This window comes from Agelaius phoeniceus, chromosome 19 (genome assembly GCF_051311805.1).
Source record: "Agelaius phoeniceus isolate bAgePho1 chromosome 19, bAgePho1.hap1, whole genome shotgun sequence".
Classification (NCBI taxonomy): Eukaryota; Metazoa; Chordata; class Aves; order Passeriformes; family Icteridae; genus Agelaius; species Agelaius phoeniceus.
The window spans coordinates 10618320-10643166 of record NC_135283.1 but is presented as its reverse complement, the minus strand read 5'-3'; the positions used below and the strand labels follow the sequence as shown (position 1 = coordinate 10643166).

At 40.3% G+C, this 24847-nt stretch overlaps 1 protein-coding gene across 5 annotated transcripts in view; it reads right to left on the bottom strand.

Annotated features, from left to right (window-relative positions):
* CEP112 (centrosomal protein 112) overlaps nt 1-24847 on the bottom strand; it is a 197644-nt gene that overhangs the window by 43237 nt on the left and 129560 nt on the right. For all 5 annotated transcript variants that reach the window (XM_077188113.1, XM_077188114.1, XM_077188112.1 and 2 more), the window contains one exon: nt 4044-4133. In XM_077188113.1, the coding sequence (XP_077044228.1) occupies nt 4044-4133 (90 nt within the window). The remainder of the gene's footprint in view (nt 1-4043; nt 4134-24847) is intronic.

Sequence of the window (24847 nt, the reverse complement as noted above, 5' to 3'; positions counted from 1 at the left end):
TGCCTCACTGATTCCCTGCTCCCAGCTCCACAAATCCACTGGCAGCAGCACTATTCCCACCAAGGAGAAGGTGTGGAAAACCTTAGAAGTTCCTCTGTGCTACACAGCAACTGAAATTTCAGAAGGATGCATCACAGCGTTCATCTGAGAACAAACATATTTAGTTGGCATGGAAACAGTAAGTTGGGCTGAATGTGGTAAATATCCAGCAGCCATAAAAAAATCGAGCAAGTCAGGATAATAAACATTAGAAATGAAAACTGGCTGAATGCTTTTGAATCATGGCTCTTTTACAATTATCACTCCTGTTTTCATTTGAACATGAGTGAAATCCACTTTAACTAAGCTGCTCCATTTTATGCCAAATACTTCTATAACATCCTCATTCAGATAACTCCTTTCTCCCTTTTTTATAATCTGTTTCAGGAAAAAGAAATTAAAGGGCTGAAAACCTCCATTGCTATTCTCCTTCATTTCCTCAGCAACATTAATGAATTGAACATAATTGATTTTCTGTCTCAGAATCTCCTTTAAAACTCTATTTCTGACTTGACTGTTTGGAGGTATCCCTATGGTTTGAGTATCTATACTGTTGCTACTTCAGTTGTTTGCAGACATGAGGAACTTTTTTCTCCTCTGTTATCCCCAATTTTATATCACAGTCAATCCAAATCTATTGCTAGAAACATTAGAACGAGGAATGAAAAGAGTAGGATTTTTTTCCTGAGAAAATTTCTGTGTCTAATTCCCAAAAGACAGATTCTGGGAGCTTTTTAGTAAACTGAGTTGGGGTGATTACCCTTCAAAGAAGAATTTGAAATGAAATGAATGCTAAAGAAATCTAGGTAGTATAGAAAAAAAAAACTATCACTACCATGAATTTTTATACAGACCCCAATTCAGCAAAACTTGTTGCACATGCCTCAATTCCTGGATTCATTAAGCTCCCAGTGATGTGTGTCATTTTTAATTACACACTCACAGGATGTAGAGCCTCCTGTATGAACAATGGGGATTTTTGAAGCTATGACTGACAAATGCACAAAGCCACAGGACTTAAGAAATAATGTTTAGTAGGAAATTTTGTCTCACATTAGAGCCAGGCACACATCAGAGACAACCAAGGGATATATTCATTCCAGAAGTACATGATATGGGAACACAATGGGATCACTGGACAGGAAGCTGGTCCCACAGTTATGCAGGACTGAGATACAAGAAACTTCACTGCTGCTTTGCAAGGAAATGGGTTGGACACACCCAAATTTGCCAGAAACCTTCCCAGGCTTTAACAGTCCTGTGACCATATACATTCAACAATAACAATATATATAAAACTATATATTACAGTTTTCACATTTACTGCTGGTTTATCACTTTCCATGAATACAGTTATTTGTGTCTCAAGATGCTAAAGGAAACCTCCAACATTTTGACCTTAAGAAAGATGATTCAGCTCTGGGACTCCACTCTTGAAGTGCAGCATTACACTGGAAAACCAGGACAGAGACAGGACAACCTTTGTGGAAAAGATAAAATTATTTAAGCCAGCACTTTTGAGAAGTGTGATTGGAACCCACCATCCAGAGATGGTTGCCATATGGCACCACTGGTGAGAGAACACAGACACAAAGTGATTGCACCGACCCACGCTGTAAAATGGGAGAGAAAAACCCAACAGGAGTAAACACGAGTTCATCCAAGAACACAAAGTATGGGAATGGAAAAGCTCCATGAAAACAACAGCTCCTCTCCCAGTGCAGCACCAGGCTCCCCTCCAGAGCAGCTCAGGGCTTGCTGACAGCCCCAAGTATTTTCTCCCCTTTATTTATAGGACAGTTTGTCTCTCTGGATGATTATAATAACGAAAGGTTAAGCCTGTGTGATCACCAGAGGGTCACTGTGACAAAGAGTTAAACTTTGTGGCTCTGTCAGTCACTCTTAAAGGCTGAAGAGTTATGAGGACGTTGCTCTGGAAAAACAGCCAACATGGAGCACTGAGATACCACCCAACAAGCCATAACGAGAAACAGCTTTTTAGTTTTAATTAAAAGCACAACAAAATGTTTTTTCATGTCTCATTCATTTGTTTGTTGTTGTTATAGAATCAAAACACAAGATTTTTCCTTTTAATGAGAAACAGAAGCTCTTTAACCCTCGCTCCTCCTTATTTGTAGATATGTAAAAGCTCGGAAAAGTGGCTTTTGTAATGGCGCCAGCACAAAGCTCCATGCTTTATGCAATTTTGATTCACACAGTATTTGGTAAAAGCAGAAATTAAGTTACTGCCCTGAATATTTCAAGTCCCTGATCGGCTGATGAGTTGTTAACCACTGTTAACACTTGATGAACATGTTTACAGGTAGCCTGGCCAAACCCAGTAACTGGAAACATGTCAGACCTGTCACTTCTGAATTTTTTCTTCTGGAGAGATAAGCAGAACTAATGAATTAACCAGTCACAGAGGAGACAAGTAACAACTTCCAAACTGTTTGTCTGCAAAATAGACTGAAGCCACCTAAACCAAAGCAGCTCCAGTGGCTCCAGCTGCTTCAGAAAGTCCCAGTGGATGAAAGGCAGAGACAAGACCCTTGAGGAACTTGGATATGAGCTCTACCAAATCTGCCAGCACATCCAGCTCAAAGATGGACAGCACAGTGTGATTTAAATAACATTCCTGTTCCATTATACTGGGGAACAGGATGTTACCATCTGAACTCGTCCTGCATTAATTAAGTCTGGACAGCAGAGCTCTGTAGGTTGGTTTGGAGCAGATGCTCATGTAGGAGGAAACCTTGAAGGCACCCTGTGAATCTGCATGTGCAGCCTTCTACCTCTGTATTTCATGAGTCACTTTTAATTTCTTCTTCTGGATCTGTCTCAAAACAGGTCAGAAAATAAAAAGCAAAATGGCAGAGACTAAAAAAAAACATAAAAAAAGAAAAAAATTGGAAAAGGACATCCCTCACAGCATGCAGCCAGTGCTGTTCCCTGGGAGGGACAACCATGCTTTAAAGAGCTGATTTTCCTCCTTCTTTTCCAGGAGACTCTGAAGCCAAAATGCAATGCTTGTAGGCCAGCTCTCAGTGCACCAAACTCTCCAGTGCTGCAGGCCCTGCAGCTCAGGATGAGCCTGGCCCAGCATCTGGGACTGGGAGGCAGAGGGGGAACAGAAGGAACAGTGAGGAAATACATCAATTAAACACCAAGGGTGACAGAGAATTCCCATGTGCCGGTAGGATGACAAAACTGAGGAAAAAATATTTGAAATTCATGATTATTAATCTCCTATACCCACCCCAACTGATTATTCCTTCAGGTATAGAGTTAGAAATGCTTTATGTAGGACATATGCTGTTGATACTGTTTACTCAGCACCAAATAAAGTTCTCAAATGCTTCAAAACCTTATTTGTATTAGGAATACAGAAATTCCTATCTGATTCAGCCATTCATCACCTGCATATTCTCCTGAATATTTCAATTTAATCTGGTTTGAATGCAGATCATTGACTTTCTATTCCAACACTGCCTGTAAACACCACACTCTATTTTGCTCAAAGCACACTAAATAATTTCTGACTTCACTGTAAGTGTCCAGAAAAAATTTAGCACTATTCATCATCTGAAACTGTTTACAGACATGTTTGGACAATGAATGCAGAAGATCAGGACTAAAGATTATTTTTAGCTGTTATTGTCCAATTTTACTTCTCTTCATACAAACCATTAAAGAACAGGTTCGAATAGTCTCAGAAACCTTTATTAAAAACTCTACAGTCAGTTGCAAACAGTCAGTTCAAAATAAATGCATCATTTAACAGCTAGAATAGCTGAAATACCAACTTGCAATAGAGAGCAGCAGATAAGTACTTGCCTGAAGGGTTCAGACAGTTTAATTCTCTTTTATTACCAACAAAACAGAAAAGCAAGCTAGCTGAGAATTTTGCAGGAAAATATGTGCTTTTGCTTTGAAGGAGGGGATTATTTTTAACCATTGCACCTCCTTGCTCAGGGGGTGAGGACAGCACCCAGTAGTTGTACCTGCTCCTGGGCCTTCAGCTCGTTGCGCTGGAGCCTCCTCTGCGCATCGTAAACCTGCCCACGGTAATTCTCCACCTCGTCCTGCAAGGCCTGGAACAACAGCAAGGGAGGCAAAACACACGTCAGGAACTTGGCATGGCAGCAAAACTTCCAGGTCACATCTTCAACCAGCTGGGGAAGGACATGGAGCACTGTGAGTCCAGCTGGAATCGGTGCTGGGGCATGACAGAGGCACTCTGGACACTCAGGAAAGTTCCTTTGCACAGGTGGGAGCATTGACTGAACAAGAGTAGTTACATCTTGAAAGTCTTGTCTTATTAGAGGCTACTCATCCTAAAAATACATTATTTTTATATCTTCTTATAGAACATCCATCCTAAAAGTTCCTTTGCACAGGTGGGAGCATTGACTGAACAAGAGTAGTTACATCTTAAAAGTCTTGTCTTATTAGAGGCTACTCATCCTAAAAATACATTATTTTTATATCTTCTTATAGACCATCCGTCCTAAAACCAGGAAATTTTTAAGTAAGAATAGGAAATTTTAAGTAAGGAATACTCTCAAAGGTTGGAAGGCAAATGGAAATATTGCATCATTTGCATTTGCAAATGTCCCGGGTTTTTGTTGTCATCCTGTCTGCACAACCTGAGCTTCTTAGGAGCAGTTTTGCAGTGTACCAAGAGTTTTTTTTATTTAAGCCAGAATAATCCTCTCTCTGGAAAACAATGTCTGGAATTTGGAGTGGAAATGTATTCCATATTACTGAAGTGGGATGCTGGCCGAGATGAGGGGCTCCCCTCCTGCCCTGCAGTCAAATCTAGCACATGATCTACAAATGAAATATAAATGGCAATAAATAAAAGGAATAATGTGATCGTGTCACTTCACCACAACTACCCTATCCTTATTTAGTTCAGAAGTAATCACTCCTTAACCAAGCTCATAAAATGCATGGACAAATTTATTTTGTCATGATTGTTCTCCTTATACATTTATTTTTATTCCAGCAGTCACTCAGAGCCTTGATCTTTTTTGTTACATGCTTAACAAAGGAACAGCGTGCCCCAAGGAACTGATAGTCTGTGTTATTTCTAACAGATACACACCAAACAAACAATACAAAGTTTCAAAGATTTTTTTTTTGTTTGTTTTGAAAGTTTCCTCCTCATTGTTGGATGTTTGAATACACGCTTAACATTTACTTACACATTTACTAAAAGCTTAGCGATGTTGTCAGCTTGAATAAAGGCATTGTTAACTGCAAGTGCTGACTCCAAGCAAAGTGCACAATGTGGATGGGGGATTGACACCAACACAGAGGCGGCTGTGGCTGCAGAAAGGGAATATTTTGAGTTATCTTTTGTATGGCAGGAAACTGGGGCATTGATACCCATCAGAAAAGCAGCACGGGGCTGCGCCCGGGAAGGGGCTCGAGCTGCAGATGCCACTGAAGGAGCCTCCAGTGCTGTTTTTAAAACAGCTGAGCTGCACTGAGGCCTTCTGCAGAGCACCCTGGAATTACAGAATCATCATTGGGTTGGAAAAGATCATTGAGTCAGACCTTTGACCAACCCTGCAATGGTCACTAAATCGTATCACGAAATGCCTCCTTCACTGGATTTTGGAACACTTCAGGAGTGGTGACTCCACCACTTCCCTGAGCAGCTCCAGATCTTGACCATACTTTCAGTGAAGAAATTTTTCTTGATATCCAGCCTAAACCTCCCTTGCTGCCCCTGCCTTTCCCTTGAGAGGACAGAACCACAACCCCATGGACTCAGGGAGTTCTCCAGGACCTGCCATATGGTTCATGTTTGCTTCCAGCAGCCCAGGGTACCTGTGCACAACTCAGGATCATTAAAAGTCCTTTTGGTGCAAAGACTTAACAGCAAAAATGCCTTGCTCTTTTCCACAGCACCGAAATCCTGCACTCTCCAATAATTTACAGGATAAAATTGCTATTGAGATAAGATAAGAGGACTACTTATGATAGATCTTGAATGCTGTTTTGAAGTGATGCCAGGCATTAACTTTAAAGTCTTATAGCTGTAAGACTGTTACATGTTCTGATGCCAAAAATTGTAACCAGACCCAAGCATGAACTTCAAATCTGCCCAGGGACTTTTATGCTATCAGAGCTTCTGAGAAATGTTGAAATCCAGGCTTTGAATACATAACTCGTCTTCAATACTCAACAAGTCTTGCACTACCAGGAATTTGCATTAATATAATGAAATATATGTGGGAATTATATGTGAACTGCAGGCTTTTTGTTTGCTTTTTGTACATCTATCTTGTGAGGTAAAACACAAACAAACATAAAAGCTAAAATGAGCAGTGCAGATATGCAATAAGGAGCAGGGTCATTCCACATACCAGGAAGATCACCAAAAACCCAATTAATTAGACAAAAATCCTGCCATAACCCCAATGTGTCCATTCATAACCAGCCCAGGATGACTCTCAGGAACATTCCTGGAGCACATTTTGGATAAACTACAAAGTATGACCCATCTTCTCCTGCTCTTTCAGGGTCAGCTTTTCCAGCCCAAATGGTGAAAAATAAGGAGGGAAGAAACCTCATCACCATCACTCATCCTTCCCTTGTGCTCAACAGCAAGTTTGACCCTTTCACAGGGCTTTGAAGCTGGCCAAGAGATAGCATTTAAATGTTTAAATACATGTGAGTCCTTATTTATGTGTTTGTGCCAGAAAACAGATTTCTATCACCCCCATCTGCAGGTCCTGGGTACAAAATTGGATCTCAAACTGTTCCTGCACAGAACAACAACCCCGTGGTGGCAAAGAGAACGGGTGCCCTGCTCCTTCCTTCCTTCCCTTCTCCATTTTCACATCTCTTATTTACAACAAACTTCTTCTGCAGAGGTTAAAACGAGAGGTTCCTTTAAATCTGAGGGCTTGCAATGCATCTGAAAGTCATTTAATTTGGGAGATTCAGATAACACAGCCTTTGTTAGGTTCACCTACTCTAGACAGCGTTTGCCAGCACGGAGCATACATGTTTTATTTCATTAGGAGAGCAGAAAATGTCTTAAATTTAAATTTAGATAGAAGAGATTTTTACTGTAGCATGTATGTACAGCAAACTAACAACTCCTCCAGTTATCCATTCACCATTTGTCCAAACCAGAATTTACTGTATGAACTCCCAGATTTTTCCAATCACATCATAACTGGCTGTTGGCAGGTTTTGTATTGGCATGGCAAAAAAACCAACTCAGCTAATTCCTTGGATCAATCACAAATACCTTTACTGGACCCTTTCTGGACTATTCCTGTGCTGCAGAAATTCCAGGAGTAATTAATGTTCACTTGAGTACTCCAGATATTTTATCAGCACAATGGCAAAAAAAGTAAAACCAAAAGTTCAGCACTTGATCAAAGCCATGCCAAAATGGAAAAGCAACATCAAAATCTCATGGTTGCTGTGCATTCCTGCAGGTGATTAACTCTGCAAATAGCAATTAGAAGTATGCAAGTTTGTTGCCCGTGATTTTAATTTTCTAGGAGGGATCGTGAGAGATGTCATGAATAATGCTCCTTTTTGAAGATCACACTGAAATTCTCTCAGTAGTCAAAAAGCCTCACATGCAGTGGCCAGAGCCTGAATGCTGATGGCAATTCCTGAAGCTACCAGAACTGGGATCTTTCTCTGAACCAGACAGGGAAGCTTTTGCCATGTAGAACACTTAAAAAACAGCAGAGGATTTACCCCAGGTACATCCCCGAACATCTCCTTTATAAAATTAAACAATGTTTTGTTTTGTTTAGAAAGGCAATTTTAATTCGGCTTCAAAGTGTCACATTTTGCCCAAAGAGCAGCAGAGCCTATGATTAATAACTGCCAAGATGAAGAAAAAGGGATTAAAAACAAAAATCCAGGCCAATTTTGAAGCGTCAGAGGCTTTTTTTCCCCCTGAACAGAAAACAAAACTTAACTTATTTAGTTAAATTTTTCCAGGTTCGGATGAATTCCCATCCCTCAGCTGGGCTAAGCTGACTTGCATCACTCTTATAAAGACAATATTTTTTTTTTTTTCAGTTAAACGGGCTTTCAAATGCCATGTAAACATGTTTGCTGTTGAATGTCTACACCATACCTGACCTTGGAAGTGCTTTGTGTTGGCCAGAGAACAAAGAAATCCAATGTTTTGCTTTCCAGCCCAGATATCCTACACTTTGAAAAGCTCTTAAAAATGTAAATGAGATAATAAGCTCCAATGCAACAATGTGGGTGAATTACAGCCAGAGAAAGGGAAAACTCATTTGATTTACTTCTAAAAATGGAAAGGATCCTAAAATAAAATCACATTGTTTGGGTCTCACACAGCATTGAGAGGCAGGGGAAGGAGGGAAGGGAGAAGTGACGGCTTTGGGACGGCGCCGCTGGAATTTTCGGGCAGATTTTGGGACCTGGAGTTTGTGCATGAGCCCACCCCAGCCCCTGGGACCCAGAGCCGTGATGGGGAAGGAGAAAGGAACCTCTGAGCTCCATTTCTGGGTAGGCACCTTTTATTGCCCCTATTATCCCCCTGGGGATGGATTATCTCCAGCAAAATGTTTAATGGGAGTTTATTTCAGCCCCAAAATCGAGGTTATTTCAGCCCAAAATCGAGGTTATTTCAGCTCCAAATGCAATTTATTTCAGCCCAAAATCGAGGTTATTTCAGCTCCAAATGCAATTTATTTCAGTCCAAAATTGAGGTTATTTCAGCCCCAAATTGAGGTTATTTCAGCCCCAAATGAAGTTTATTTCAGCCCCAAATGGAGGTTATTTCAGCCCAAAATTGAGGTTATTTCTGACTCAAAATGGAATTTATTTCAGCCCCAAATGGAGTTTATTTCAACCCCAAAAAGATTTTATTTCAGCCCCAAATGGAGTTTATTTCATTCCCAAATGGAATTTATTTCAGCCCCAAATTGAGGTTATTTCAGCCCCAAATGGAGTTTATTTCAGCCCAAAACTGAGTTTATTTCTGACCAAAATGGAGTTTATTTCAGCTCAAAATAGAGTTTATTTCTGACCTAAATGGAATTTATTTCAGCCCAAAATGGAATTTATTTCAGCCCAAAATGGAGTTCATTTCTGACCCAAATGGAATTTATTTCTTACCCAAATTGAGTTTATTTCAGCCCCAAATGCAGTTTATTTTAGCCCCAAATGCAGTTTATTTCAGCCAAAATTGAGGTTATTTCAGCCCCAAATGCAGTTGATTTCAGCCCCAAATGCAGCTGATTTCAGCCCCAAATGCAGTTGATTTCAGCCCCAAGGGAGCAGCACACGTGGGTTTGCTGCCTGTGGAGCTGGGCTGTGGCTCCAGGAAAGCTGGGAGGATGCACAGGATCAGAGGAATTCTGTGGGATACCCAGGGGCAGACTGAGGCTGGGAAAAAAGGTGATTTTAAAAAAAAACCCAACTTGTCAAGCAGAGAGTTTTGACAAGGAGCCCTAAAGAGACAAAAAGGTGCAGTGCCAGCATTCCAAAATCCCTTGTCAAGGCAGGAATTAATTTTTGGTCTTAGTTACAGGGCTTGATCTAAAATCAACTAAAAGCTGGTGAGAGTTTGAAGAATCCCAGGAACAAGCATGGAACAGGAATGTAGGGAGGATTTGGTCTCCAATATATGAAAAACTGATTTGATGATACTTTAACCACAGGGGATTTTTAAAAAGTGTTGGATTATCTGAAAGAAAGTTCAGTTCTGAAGAATTACATAAACAGAGACAATTAGAATTCCTAATTTCTGTGTATTGATTTCAACTGTTTACCAATGTGATATGTTTTCTTTCTTTAACCTGAAATAATTTCCTATTTTTTGTATGTTCCTGAGAGCAGACCAGGCTTGATTCCTGATGCCATTACATCAATGGGAAGTCATGGATCAACAAGCATTTATCTCTCTGCTCTGAGGGTTGAATAAATAAGTGACACTTTCAAAAAAAGGGAAAATTTCCTAAAAAAAATTAAGTATCAATGTATTTTCACTTTGAAACAGAAAACAGCAGAAAACAGCTCATCCTGATCAGATTATGCAAGATAATGTCAGTCTTTTTTATTAGAAATATGTAATTTTTATTAGCAACTCGGCATATATGGATGTGCATCTGTATCAAGAAAAGCCCTGGAAATTTATGACCAGTGCAGAGAAAAGCTGCCACTAAAGGTAGTGAGAGTTAGCACTTTTCATCTTCAAAGAATTTTTCAAATGTTACCAAATTAATATAATTAGTTAATGAAAGATGCAGTAATAAAAGCTACTCTAATTACCTACTGTAGTCTTAATTATCTCCTTACTAATGCTCACAGAAGAAGGCTTCCACTTTACATCCTCAAAACATGTGCCAACAATAATTCTGAATACAGGCCTCTCTTTAAGTGCCTTCTAAATTCAATTTACATCCATTGATGTGTTTTCTCTCCTCGTTCATGAGAAGAAAATCTCTGGAACTTTGAGAAAAAAAAAAAGTCCCATGTGAATGTTAATAAAAATTAAAGAGAATTTTCTTCCAGAAATACACATGGAGATGATTAAAAATTTTGTCATTAAAACATTTGATTTTCAAAATCTTTATCTCTCCATGAAGCCAGAATTATAGGCTGGCTGGGCAAAAACTTCTTTACAGTGGTCTCACAATTTAGAGTCAAATACAACTCTATCCAAAGGAAGCAGCCAAGAATCCCATCCAGATTTTTAAAAACAATCATTAATTTTGCTAAAACATTTCATGGAGATGAACAGATTTAGCTGGGTTCATTACTACTACAAATAAATTGGGCAAATATATCTGGGAAGACCATTGATGCAATGCCATGAGTCTGAGCAAAAGAAGGGTGTTCTAAAAGTGAAATAATTATGTTTGAGCCAAATTGTTGGGGCATCCTCAGAGCTCTTTGGGTTTTCACTGAGCTCCTGCCCATGACTCTGCAAACAAAAAAAAAAACCCCTCTGTACTTGGAATTCTCTCTTGGTTTTGGTGCAAAGCAAAGGAAATCTTCTGGTTTTAACCTAATACATATGTTTGCTGCTCACATATGGCAAAATTCCTTTCTGGTGGGAACTTTTGTGCTGTTGTTGCAACACACAATATATCCAAAAAGTCTCCTTTGATGTTGAACTATTGCTCCACCACTCATTATGCTACTGATTCAATATGAAAGGCAAAATTTCTGCTGTTTCTGTTAAAACAATGGCTTTGTTTTTGCAAACAAGGTTTTCTACAACCTATATGTAGGGGCCAACATTGATGCAAGAGAAAAGAAAATCTCTTTTACAGAGATTTACAGAGAAAACAGTCATGGTGTTCAATAACACGAAGTATTTCTCTACCCTACAGGTACATTACAATTGCTATTATGACTGTACAGAAAATTTAGGCTTTATTGCTCCTCAGGAACAGAAATTAAAATGCCTTGAGTGATATTTGACATCTCTCTTTCCTATTTTACTTTCACTGACCTCCCAGCCTGTTACCATCAGTCCAACTTCAGGATCTGGTGAAGCTGGGAACAGCTTTGGATGAGTGGGAGAAAGGGGAAAACCTGCAAAGGCTGCTGCTCACAGTGCTCTACTGTGCACTGACAGCAAATCTGTCATGATTCTTCATGCCTCATATTTAATTTCAACCACTAAACACTATTTCATGAAGAGTGAACATGAATTACAACACGGAATGAAAATGCAAATTGGTAATACCTTTGTAAATGTGTCCCTACAAGAGTTGTTTGCTCATTTTCTGCTGCCATTATGAAAAACAAAAAAAAAAGAAAAAAAAAAGGTTTCCTTGGTCAGGAATCAGATAAAAGGTGTAATTTCCAAAGGCACAGAATTCAGCATGAATAGCATGAGCTCCCACATACACCAGGGCACATTGGGAAGTTTGGCTCACTTTGCTGACATTTCAAAATGGGAATGGAGAACTTAAAAAATTCTCCAAGCTGGGGCCTTTGCCCATCCCCACCAGTCAGGCAGCACCAGGCCATGGCTTCAGAGATTTGCCAGCACGAGATGCCCCTGGGAAACCTAACAAACCCTGCCCTTGAGGGGCTGGGGGAAGAAAAGAAGAAACAGAAACAGAAAAAGAAAAAGAGAAAAGAAGCGAAAAGAAAGAGAGAAAGAAAGAAAGAGAGAAAGAAAGAAAGAAAGAAAGAAAGAAAGAAAGAAAGAAAGAAAGAAAGAAAGAAAGAAAGAAAGAAAGAAAGAAAGAAAGAAAGAAAGAAAGAAAGAAAGAAAGAAAGAAAAAGAAAGAAAGAGAGAAAGAGAGAAAGAAAGAGAGAAAGAAAGAGAGAAAGAAAGAAAGAAAGAAAGAAAGAAAGAAAGAAAGAAAGAAAGAAAGAAAGAAAGAAAGAAAGAAAGAAAGAAAGAAAGAAAGAAAGAAAGAAAGAAAGAAAGAAAGAAAGAAAGAAAGAAAGAAAGAAAGAAAGAAAGAAAGAAAGAAAGAAAGAAAGAAAGAAAGAAAGAAAGAAAGAAAGAAAGAAAGAAAGAAAGAAAGAAAGAAAGAAAGAAAGAAAGAAAGAAAGAAAGAAAGAAAGAAAGAAAGAAAGAAAGAAAGAAAGAAAGAAAGAAAGAAAGAAAGAAAGAAAGAAAGAAAGAAAGAAAGAAAGAAAGAAGGAGGTTCAGGAAGAAAAGGAATAATTTGACTCTAGGAACAGCATCAAGTCTCTCCAGCAGCAGGGGAAAAATTTAAAGTAGGTCATTTAACATAAAAGAAAAATACATGCAAACACTTTGCAGTGTGGCAGGCTCTAATATAAGCTATTTTCATTTTTGACAATTCACAGGCAAGAGACTGACTGGCAGTACATTACAAAGTTGGGATCATCAGCATTAGCTCCAGAGCAGTCCCATACCAATTCCACATCAGACTTCATCTGGTGGCTTTTGCAGATCACCTGAGCACTGTCAGGGTTCTCAATATGCCTATCCTTCCCTGCTTTGCTCCTGTAAGATATTTTGCTGAATGTTTTCAGCATTTTCTTTACATACCCGGTTGAGCTGACCAAAATTTTAAAATAATTTCCCTGCAAAAATTAGGTCTATTAGAAGGAATTGTTCCCTGTGAGGGTGGGCAGGCCCTGGCACAGGTGCCCAGAGCAGCTGGGGCTGCCCCTGGATCCCTGGCAGTGCCCAAGGCCAGGCTGGACAGGGCTTGGAGCAGCCTGGAACAGTGGAAGGTGTCCCTGCCATGGCAGGGGTGGGATGAGATGGGCTTTAAGGTCTCTTCCAACCCAAATCTTTTCAAAACTCCATAATTCTAAGATACATCCCTAAAATACCTTGATGGCACCAGCAGGGCTATTTGTCGACATAAAATTAGGCAGGGGCTTAAGCATTTTGCTGAGTCAGGGCTTCACTGCAGGACATTATAAACTCAATTCTTTTGAAAGGCAAAGGATGCCATAAGGTCCTGCAGAGATAACAGTTCAAAGAAAACAGCAGCATAAATTGTAAAGTCGGGCATTTTTGTCAGGGGGAGCCAAGGAGGGAATTGTTTTTGCTTTGTTTTAGTGGCTCAGGTGACAGGAGGGAAAGGGAGGCAAGGTTCAAAGGCTGTAATAAACTGGCTTTCATCTGCTTTTCTCAACGGGCCACAAAACCCAACAAGCACTTGCCATGTCCAAGCACTGCTTTGTCTATGACCAGCACACTTTGGGGCTCCTGTGAAGAAGTCAATCAAAAGCCTGACAGCTGGACAATTTACTGCAATATTTCCCTGGAGTATTTTGCAGTTTGCTTTAACACTGCTTCCCCTTCTCCTCAGCCTGCAGGAGTGTCATGGTCAAGAGCAGAGCAGAGGCTGCCAAAAGGAGAAAAGCCCTGAACTGTTTCCCCCTTGCACTTGCCCAGGTTTAGGCAGAAACACCAGCGGTGCACATTCACCAGATAAAATGAATCTTTTAAACCCAAAGATACCATGACATCTTAAGCATAAACTTATAAAGGAAAAGTTCAGAACTCCATTTTAAACCACTTATGAGAGGATTTACCAAGATTCTGCCTAATGTTCGGCTGACGCTTTGTCAAAGACATTTATCACGAAGCTTTTGAAGTTTCTTAGCTCCCCCCAAGTTATTAAAACTTGAACTGCAGAGTTTGTTATCAGCCTCAGAGCACACACAAAATACATCAGGTATTTTTTCAGTCAACCTTTCAGTCTGATTTTGAGACTATTATCCAAAATACAACACTCCCCATCAGGCTCGTGTCTGACAGATAATGCTGAGCAGGCGGAACCGCTGTGCCTGATTGATCCGCGAGACAATTTTCATTTCCTAATTTGCTTTTTATTAAACACTTTGCAATCAAAGGCAACAGCAAGGAGTCTGCCATTCTCTGAGCAGGTTTCCTGTGAAGACCTGATGTCAGCTTCAACGTTTTCAGGCAACTTTTTGAATTTTTGATGCTCTGTCGCAAGAACGTCTAAAACGTCGTGTCAACACCGTGCTACTGAAAAACTGCTATAGTGAACACAAATTAACCAGAAAAACACCTGGTTCTGCTGCTTGCTGAACTCTTAACAACAGTTCTGCAAAAAACAACCATCAGGGGTTGGGGCAGAATTTCCTGCAATGACATGGAGAAGGCCTGAGTGGTGATAAAGCAGATTTATCAATCACTGGCTGAACGGGGCAATCTTCTGCTGCCCGGGGCTTCATTCCCAACCAGGTTTATCACCAAACTGCCACTTTAAGTGGGTGTTCAGATACTTCACACCTGGAGCCAGCCCAGGGGCTCCAGCAGACCCCTGGTGCTCTACAAATGTCTCTTTAAAATGCATTGCTCCTCAGGGATACACAAAGACCTGGAAATAGAAACATTTCTAACAAGCCTTACAAAGCTTCTTATTTTGTTATGCTCTTTTAAAACAGAAATATGAAATATTTCTAATCAATAGGCCAATCTGATTCCCAGTAGGAATGAAAGAAAAGCTATTTATTTTGTGCAATCAAGTGCTCAGTATTGCTGCAATTCTCCCATTACATAAAATAACACACATTTGCTTGCACACAGGCACACACAAAGAAATCTAATAATGCCTTTTTACCTTTCAAAGTAACCTTAATCAACAAAATTAACTTGCAAGGCAAACCACTGCTTTTTGAACTGAACAAGAGCGAGCTTGACTCAACACATGTGAGATGTGAGAGGCAGCAAAGTAATATCTGCTAAAATTATGTCTGGAAGCCAAAAATGGGGCGATTCTTGACAGGGGAGGATGCACACTTGGAAACTTGGAAATTCTTTTATTCAAAGTCTTTAATGACCTCCAACCCAATTACATTTGCAACAAGACATGACAATGCAGTTGCTCCTATTTAAAAGTATGAGTGAAAACAGAGTATTTTTGAAGGCTGATTCTTTTTTTCAACTTTTTAATCATGTTGAGATGAAGCTCATTTACTTAAAAAGAAAAAACGAAACAGAACGTCCTCTGCAGCTGGTCAAACAGATTATGAAACTCTAATCTCAGTAGCCTGAGGAAAACCAAAACTGTTTTTCAAGTATCTATTTTATAGAGCATTAGCTTTATACTTTTTAAAAGAGGCATTAACATAACTGATCAGAACATCCCAGAATGTTTCTGATCTAGTTAATCATATGACGTTATGACAGAGAGTCTTGCTGTCATAATGCCAATGTTTCTAAACATTTCTAAAATCCTTTAAGTTCCTTTTTTTTTTTTCCAAATTAGACATGGGGAAGATCTATTTCAGTTTCTTCAGAAGTTTTTCCCGTCCATTTTAGAGCTCTACAAAAGTAGTGCAGAATATTTCAGATAGACAGACACATACACACATAGCAAAGAACAATGTCAGGCTCCATGACCTATTTAAATATTTCTGATAGCTTTTTATACAAAACATTTTACTCTAATTCCTGCATAACTCATTCCTGGGAGTCCTCACCACTGTATTTCTTTAACTCTGCTGTATTCTTTATAGCTGAACTGGAATCATCGATTTAAAAAAATCAGAATTTGTCTAGTTTAAATTTATTGGGTTTGTTTCCCTTAAAAGCAATTATTTAAACATTCAAGCCCATGCTGCATTTTTTGGTGCTTATAGCTTCTCCAGCAGAGGTAAGAATAAAGTGTAATTTATACACAGGCAAGCTAGGAAGAGGATAAGAGAGGAAAAACACTCAGCAAAGCTATTGCTGTGCCTCAGATACACTTTTAGTGGGGTGTCAAGAGCTCTTATCACAGATGTGACAAAGCAGATTGATTTCCATTGAGAGCTTTTGGGCTTGGTTTGTTTGTTTGTTTTTGTGAGGTTTTTTTGTTAAGACTGTTTCAACCCAGTTTTGAGCTGGAACTCTGCTGTGTCAGTGTGAAGATCTTTCTGCTGTGGCATAAAAGCCTTCCATGAAAATGCACGGGCAGAGAGGAGCTCAGTCCCACCCAGCACAAGTCCTGCTGAGGTGACCCTAACAGGCATCCCCAAGACATCCCCCTGCTTCTCCTTCTCAGGAACACCCACAGGGTCCTGACAGGGCAGCTGAGATACCCACACAAAGCTTTTAAAAATATACATGTAAATAGTTCAAAACATTCTATATGGACAACATTTTTTACAGTGCAACAGGACTAAAAATAACAGAAAACAGATCAGGTTCTGAAGCACCATGAGTTTCTCATTTGTGCAGCTCCACATTAACTTGTCTCATTTAAACTGCACAGTTACTTCATGCATCCCAAAACCTTCCCCTTATCACAACTGAGACAAAAACTGCAGGAAAAACAAGAAATATGGCACAACGTGAAAGATCTGAGAATTCCAGCACTGGTTAAGTTCATAAAGCTCAGTCTAGTTCAGGATCTGATAAGGAAACACAAATGAGCTTGGGCTGTGCTGAGATGGAGAAGGGACATCAGCTCTTCACACCCTCCACAAGGCTGAGTTAGAAACACAAATGAGTGCTCAGCAACACCCAGCTTCATTTGCAAACACACATTTCCATACAATGGTTCTGAATAGACACAAACACTGAGTAAAAGTGATGTGTGATTAGGAAGAAAACAATTCATGAGGTAGGAGTCCCTCCTTGGAGTTCAGAGCACGGCTGTGGTCAGAGGTGTTTCCAGGCAGGCAATTAAAATCCACTGATAATATCCAAATTGTTAAATAGTCTTCAGTAATTGCTGCTCTACCTTGCTGAATTACAAGTGCAAAACTGGAAAGGACATGGATGATATTGACAGTAGAAACAAAAGCAAAGGGAATTTAAATACAGCACATAAAGTTGTTTTCTGGAGCAGAGAGAGTCAATACCCACCCTGCATTTCCCCTCCCAGCTGCCTGCAGAGTCCTGGCCTGGTTCAGTGCTGCAGGTGTTCCTGCAGGTACCTAACATTTGTCAGCCTGAATTTTTATTTATACAGTTCCATTCTGCCCCTGCCAGCCTTCTCAGTAAGCAAACAAACTCACTGTTCATGTTCAGTGCTCTTGTTTGTACTTTTACCCTTTCTTACATAACAAAGCTGGCAGAAAGCAGAGCAGGGAGAGCACCCAGGGCTCTGCTGTGGGTGCAGGGGTTGGACACTCCTTGTGGGCACCATCCCTCCCTGAGTGAGCACATCTTCATCCTGGGTCTCCTCCAGGTGAGATCCTGCTGTGGAAAGGTGGGAATGAAAAAGCCAAGGAGGTCCATGGTGCCACAGGCGGGGGCTCATGGCAGTCCCTGGGCACTCATGTGGAAAAATGGAAAGGAAAACATTACAGCACTTCAGGGTTTAACATATTTTCAACAGTTTTGGTTGAAAAGAGAGATAGCACAACCTTCCATTGAAATGAAAATGTCGTGCTGCTGAGACAGGGACTCTCAGGAGCCTGGATGGACTCAGTGATCTCAGAGGTTTTTTCCAACCTTAATGTGAGTCTGTGCACAAATGATGTGTTTTCCTAAGCCACAGGATATCTGCATGGAGTTTTAGTGCTGCCATGCCCTAACTAATCATTTCCCTAGAAAAGGGACTGGTTTGTTCTCCCCTGATCTGGCTCTAGAAGAACTTGCATCCACTCCTTTTTGTATTACAAATGATCTGATCTGTTTTCAGGACACAATGAGAGATGCTCTCCTTCCTCCCCACACCAGGCTTTGTTCCTTTGGGATGCTCTGAACTGAGAGACAGCAAAGCCCAGGGCAAAACTGAACTGGGACTTCCTGGCAAATCTCAAGAGGGAAGTGAACAGGGCATTGAATGTTTTGTCTTCTATGGCCAACGTGGCCTGGTTTGAAATCCATGATCTCATGCCATGCTGGGCCAGGAAAATGCCATATCCAGGGCATGGGTTTCCAGCATAAAATACAAGTGAGGTGATCTGATGTGACTCTATTCACCTGCCAACAGCCCTGGCAGAAAAATAAACAGGTTCTGGGGATGAGCTGCTGCTGGAGGCAAAGCAGGAACCATTAGAAGAGCTGCCCTGACCTGTGAGGAACTGGTGTTTTTGCTTTGAACTTCAGCAAATCTTAATGAACTCTTCATAATTGGCAATCTGGGGTTTTCACTGATGATTTATTTTCTGGAGGTGCTGAACACAGGAGACAAATTCAACATTGGAAATACAAATTTGGGTCTCACAATTGGTTGTCCAGGCTGGTGAAGCAGTTCCAACACCACTGCAGGTCACTCTTTGAGTTGTATCAGGAATTAGATTTGTACATGAAGGCCCATCAGTGGTGAAGAATTTGGTTTCATAATTATTAAAACATGTTGATTTAATTGAAATTATTGACTTCATTGTGGTGAAGGCTTAAACTAAAAATAAGCAGAGACAGTTTTAGAAACAGAAGAAGTTAAAAAGTGGTTGTGTCCTCCTTCTTACTCAGAGTAGTAAGGTTTTGGTTGTGCTTGACTCATCCCTGCTTTACTGCTCTTCCACTCCTCTGTTATCTGGCAGTTTTGGGGGAGATGCTGCCAAGAAATTCATTTAAAGTCCTAAATTTTATCCTGTAGGCAACTTATTTCAGTTTCCTGAGAATAAATTTCACAGACAGACCCCTGAAGAAGAAAACAGGTGAACTCTCTGTGTCCCATAAATCAGTCAGGCTTCCTGAAGAGGCCAAAGATACAAAACTACAGATGCCTGCACAGAAAAACTTGAGAAAAAGCTTCAGTCTGGAGGTTCACAGTCTTCTCCATAAGCCTCAAGCCCTCAGTCTAGGTCAACAAATAAATATTTACTGTCTCAGATCCTGTTCATCAGTGAATCAAAACTTGATGGTGCAAGAATCAGCAACAATGAACTGCTCCCAGGAAAGGCACCCCACTCTCCAGTGCAGGATGGAGGATGGACATGAAATGCATATCCACATGCAACAGGCTCAAAGAATTAAGTATATTTTTATCTAGTTTTCCATCTTATACACACATGTGCTGTATGAACACACAGAGGCAAATTCCTTGGGCTGGAAGGCAACGAAGTGTACAAACAGAAAATATTCACTGTAGAAATTTTAGTGGGAAAAGCAGCAGAGCACAAGACACAGAATAGACTTTCTCCTCCTTCTGGACTCCAGAGCTATTTTGGCTGCCAACAGTACACAAAATTTCCACTGAAGGGCAAATCAAACCAATTTCCCTGAGGATGGAGGCATCTGAAGACTCGCTGAGGTTATTCCATTCGTGCCTACGCATTCTCTGAGCGGATGAGCAGCTTCACTTTGAATCCATGTCAAACCACAAGGACTGGCTGATAATAACATTCAATTAAAATGATCTTGTGCCTCTAGAAAAAGCTGGCAAACAGCCCCACCTCACCTTTCCTAGCTGGGCACAATGGGGTGATTGATGCTGTGAGGAAATGGGATAGGTTTGCACCGAGGAGCCGACGGGTCAGGTTTGGTGACAGTGTTTGTAGGTTTAACCTCTTACCCAAATCTCTGAGATGAAAAAGCCACTTCTGCTGAGCCCACAACTGTGAGAAAGTCAGAGCTACAGCTGGCAAACACCGAGCTGAGCTAATTAGACAGGTGTTTTGAAAAACCCCAAACTTTACACTTTTATTTGGACCTTTTGATGTCGTACCTGGTGCTGTTTCACACACTGGGGCTCCAGAGAAAGGCAGGAGCTGCTCCCCTGCTCGGCTCTGGGGGTGAGTTTGCCATCTGATCTGCTGAACACACAGATAAAAGTCACCGCAGACTTTTCTCCCTTTTCAAGTGCAGCACTGTAACTTGGAAAGTTCTTTTATTCTCCACTCTGCTGACGCAAGAAAGTGGCAGGAATATGGCAGCTCTGGCTGCTTTCCTTTTGTAGCTCTTTGTAAGTAATCTTTTAATGCTAACAAAACAATAGGTATTTCCATTTTGGATGGAAAAAACATTCCAGTAACAGAAAATTAAGGCAATGCCTTTCAAAAAGTCTAAGAGTGCTACTGACCACTTGATTCTTCTCCTACCCTGCCTTTAAATATTGGTAAATAGTTACCAGGCACAGGTATCAGATTCTCCAGGTTTCTCTTGTTACACTTAAGAATGGCCCAACTATTATGAAAATGGTGAAGTTTAACAAAGATATTTCTATTTCTCTGTGATGTGCCATTCAAAAGTGTTGGCCAGTCGTTTTTTAAAAAACACTCTTGATATTTGATCTTCTTGAGTTTCAGTTACATATAAAGCTGGAGAGCCAGCAGAAAATTCTAAGTGGAATCTGAAGATTTCTTAAGTCAACACTCATTTTGGCAGGAGCATTTTAATGCACAAAGCTGAAATCCTCAGTGACTCTCTCCTGCTGATATCCCTGGAGCAGCAGCACCACGATTAACACAAAATCAAAAGCAACCTACAGCACAACATACAGCTCTGCAAAAGAAAAAAAGGATGTGGACACAAATGCTGGAAGTGGTGCAGGCACAATGGCATCAGCCAGGGCAACCTGGTGCTGTTCCAGCTCCCCCTGGGATGAGCCAGGCTCTAAGAGAGATCTCTCAGGGAAAAGAGATGCTGATAACAAAGCAGGTCCACATCCCCAAAGCCCTGCTTGCCAAACCCTGCAACTCTCCTGGCTGTGCCAGGCTTTAGAAGCCCTCAGAGCAGAGTTAGAAATGTCTGTGGCCCATGGAAGGTTGGCTTTGAAGGCACTGCTCTCCCCAGCACCCTTTTGTTGGTGCAAGCCGTGGTTCACACAGATTCTGTTTCCACCTCCACGGCTGGAGAAGCCCTGCAGTCAAGGCTGTTCCAGGAGCAGGGAAGGAGGCTGTGTTCCAGGAACTCACTGGAACTGGAACAAAGCACAGCCCTTGGAAAGCCTACACAGCCCTGTGCACAGACTGTTTTACAGATGCCCTGGCTTTGGACGGCATTAGACACTTGTTTTTATCTTTATAATTTTTTTCCCCCTCCTCTCCAGTAAAGCCCCAGACCTTGGAGCACAGGCTCTTCCTCCTGGGCATTCTGCCTCCTAACTCCTGGGTATCTCCCCAGCTGTCTTTTTTAAGCACCACTTTCTCCCCTACAGAAAAGTCTTTCTGCTCTTTGGAGAGAAAAACGCCTTTGAAAATGGAGCAGTAAACTCTGAGCATCACAGCAGCCTTAAAAAAGCTGATTTCCATTTTCTCATAACACATTCTAAACCTTGTCTGTCCTTCTTTACAAACTGCGTGGGCTTATATCAGTATTATTTAACACTTACTAATAAGAATGTTTTGCCTGCACCTTTTTAATTACCCAGGACCCCTCTCAGTGTTATTACTCCCATTTTGTCAATTAAAAGCAGTGAATTTTATGGCTGGTTATGAATTTTTTCCCGTTTTTCCAGTGCAAAATTAGTCCACATTATTAGGAGCAAGAAAGTTTAGCTGTATAGGACTTTATATTTTATTCTGCCTTTATAGAATCTTTAACTCCATAATCTGGAGACAGGTGGCATCCCTTCTGGGGCTAACAAGGAATAAAAAGGACTTCATGCAGCAAAGTGCCTTCTGGAGGGAAAATAAAACACTGAGGACAACAATGATAATGTAGGAAAAAGTAAAAATACCAACTTTTAAACCTGTCAGATAAATCTGGACTGCAGTTCAGAGGAAAAGGCAGACACTAGCTCTAGTCTTTTATAAAACTTGTAAGTCTGATTTTGCTGTTGGCCATGGTAAGTTCTTCAATGTGTTGAGACATGAAAAGTCAAGAAAAATGCCAGAGTGCAAAGTTTGCTGCAGGAAAAAAAAAGATGACTCAATTCTTCGCCTCACAAAGCATGTCAAAGATATTATAAAGTACTTACAGATGCTCAGCCACTCGGATTGCCTGGCTGGCCAAACATCTGAAACCCTGTAATTTTGAAGAGAAGGTACGATGCTTCAGACAATGAAATAATTTCTGTGGCAGCAGAAAAAGAGAGATGGTTTTGAAAGGAAGAGTTTTTAGAATCAGAATTTCAGTTGTGATCGATAGCTATCTAAGCTTAACACGAAAGTCAGCTAATTTTAATTATCCTTTATAAGGAATGTGTCAATACAGGATTTTAAAGATAACCAGGTAATGGAATCAACAGACAGAGCTGAAGCAAGAGCTGAAAACCTCAGGGCTAAACCCTCATTTGTCTAACAGACAGAATTTGGGTGAAACTACTATTTACATCAACAAAGGCTGTGAAAAACAGGTGCCTCAGGGTTTGGACCCCATGAAACAGAGAAAGCAAAGCTATAAAAGACCTGCAGATTTAATTTACCTATTCTTTTGGAAGATGTGACTTCCTCTGCTGATCAAACAGAATATAGGAAGTTATGAGCAAGATAAAGTCATTTGCCTGGTAAATTTTAAGGTCTGCTTTCCAATGCTAAAGCACCAGTGCTGGTGCCTTGTAATTCCCTGCTAATAAAAGACACTGCAGAGTTATGAGTGTTATAACAGGCTGAAGTCAGTGACAAAGAAATAAAGATCCATGAAGAAAGCATTCTATGTACTCAACATCAAGATGGTCCCTTGCAAGTCTTTCTTTCACCATGCCAAAGGTTTATCATGGCAATGTTTGGCACAAAGGCAATGAGAAGGATGAGGAGAACTCAGTGTCAGGCACATCTCCCACATCTCCAGGTGACCAACAGTGCCTGGCAGGGCTGGGGCCATGGGGCCACCACCAGCACTGGGTCATGTTCCCACCACATGTCCTGCAAGACATGAGCCAGGGCCAACACTGAAATGCTGACCTCCTTTCTACAGGCACTGCTGGCTAAAAAAAGAAACAAAAAAAAAAAAAAAAAGAAATGCAAAAAAACCCCCCAAAAACCTCCAAAAAACCAAAAATCCCAACCCAACAATAAAACAAAATAAAACAAACAAACAAACAAACAAAACTAAAAAAAAAAACAAAAAAACCCCAAAAACCAAAAAACCCAAACAACAAAAAACCCCCAAAAAACCAAACAACCAAAAAACCCCCTTCATCCAAAGCAAAAGAACAAAAAGACCCAAAAAACCCAAACAACAACAAAAAACCAAACAACCCCCAAAAAACCCCCTTCATCCAAACCCAAACAACAAAAAGACCCAAAACCCCAAACAACAAAAAAACCCAAAAAAACAAACAACCAAAAAAAACCCCTTCATCCAAACCAAAATATCAAAAAAACCCAAACAACAAAAAAAACCCAAACAACCACCCAAAAACCCCCCTTCATCCAAACCCAAACAACAAAAAGACCCAAAAACTCAAACAACAAAAAAACCCCAAAAAACCAAACAACCAAAAAAAACCCCTTCATCCAAACCAAAATATAAAAAAACCCAAACAACAAAAAACCCAAAAAACAAAAAAAAAAAGTTCATCCAAATCAAAACAACAAAAAAAGCCCAAAAAACCCAAACAACCAAAAACCTCCCTTCATCCAAGTTAAAACAGAAAATGCAACAAAATATCTTAAAGATCTTATCCATAATAATGTGGGTCTGGTGACAAAATTTACCCTGTGCTAGTGGTGAGGTTGTAGCAGTTAATTCTGTCACCTCAGCGTATCCTGGGGAATAAAGTCGAGACTCCCTTCCAAAAAGCCCTTGACACAATCTATGCCTTCCCCCTAAGTTTTAGATTTTCATTTAGAGTTTACACCAAACAAACACAAAAACCCCGTTCATCCAAACCAATACAACAAAAAGACCCCAAAAAACCCAAACAACAAAAAGACCCAAAACACCAAACAACAAAAAAAAAACAAAAAAAAAAAACCCAAAAAAACCCCTTCATCCAAACCAAAACAACAAAAAAAGCCCAAAAAAACTAAACAACCAAAAACCTCCCTTCATCCAAGTTAAAACAGAAAATGCAACAAAATATCTTAAAGATCTTATCCATAATGTGGGTCTGGTGACAAAATTTACCCTGAGCTAGTGGTGAGGTTGTAGCAGTTAATTCTGCCCCTCAGTGTATCCTGGGGAATAAAGTCAAGACTTCCTTTCCAAAAAGCCCTTGATACAATCTATGCCTTCACCCTAAGTTTTAGATTTTCATTTAGAGTTTACACCCAACAACCAAAAAACCCCCCATCATCCAAACCAATACAACAAAAAGACCCAAAAAAACCAAACAACCAAAAGAACCCCCTTCATCCAAACCAATATAACAAAATACACAAAAAAACCAAACAACAAAATACCCAAAAAAACCAAAAAACCCCCGTCATCCAAACCAAAAGAACAGAAAAAGCCCAGAAAAACCAAACAACCAAAGAAACTCCCTTCATCCAAGTTAAAACAGAAAATGCAACAAAATATCTTAAAAATCTTATCCATAACGTGGGTCTGTTGACATTTAGAGTTTACACTCAGTTTTCACGTTTTTTTTCCCCA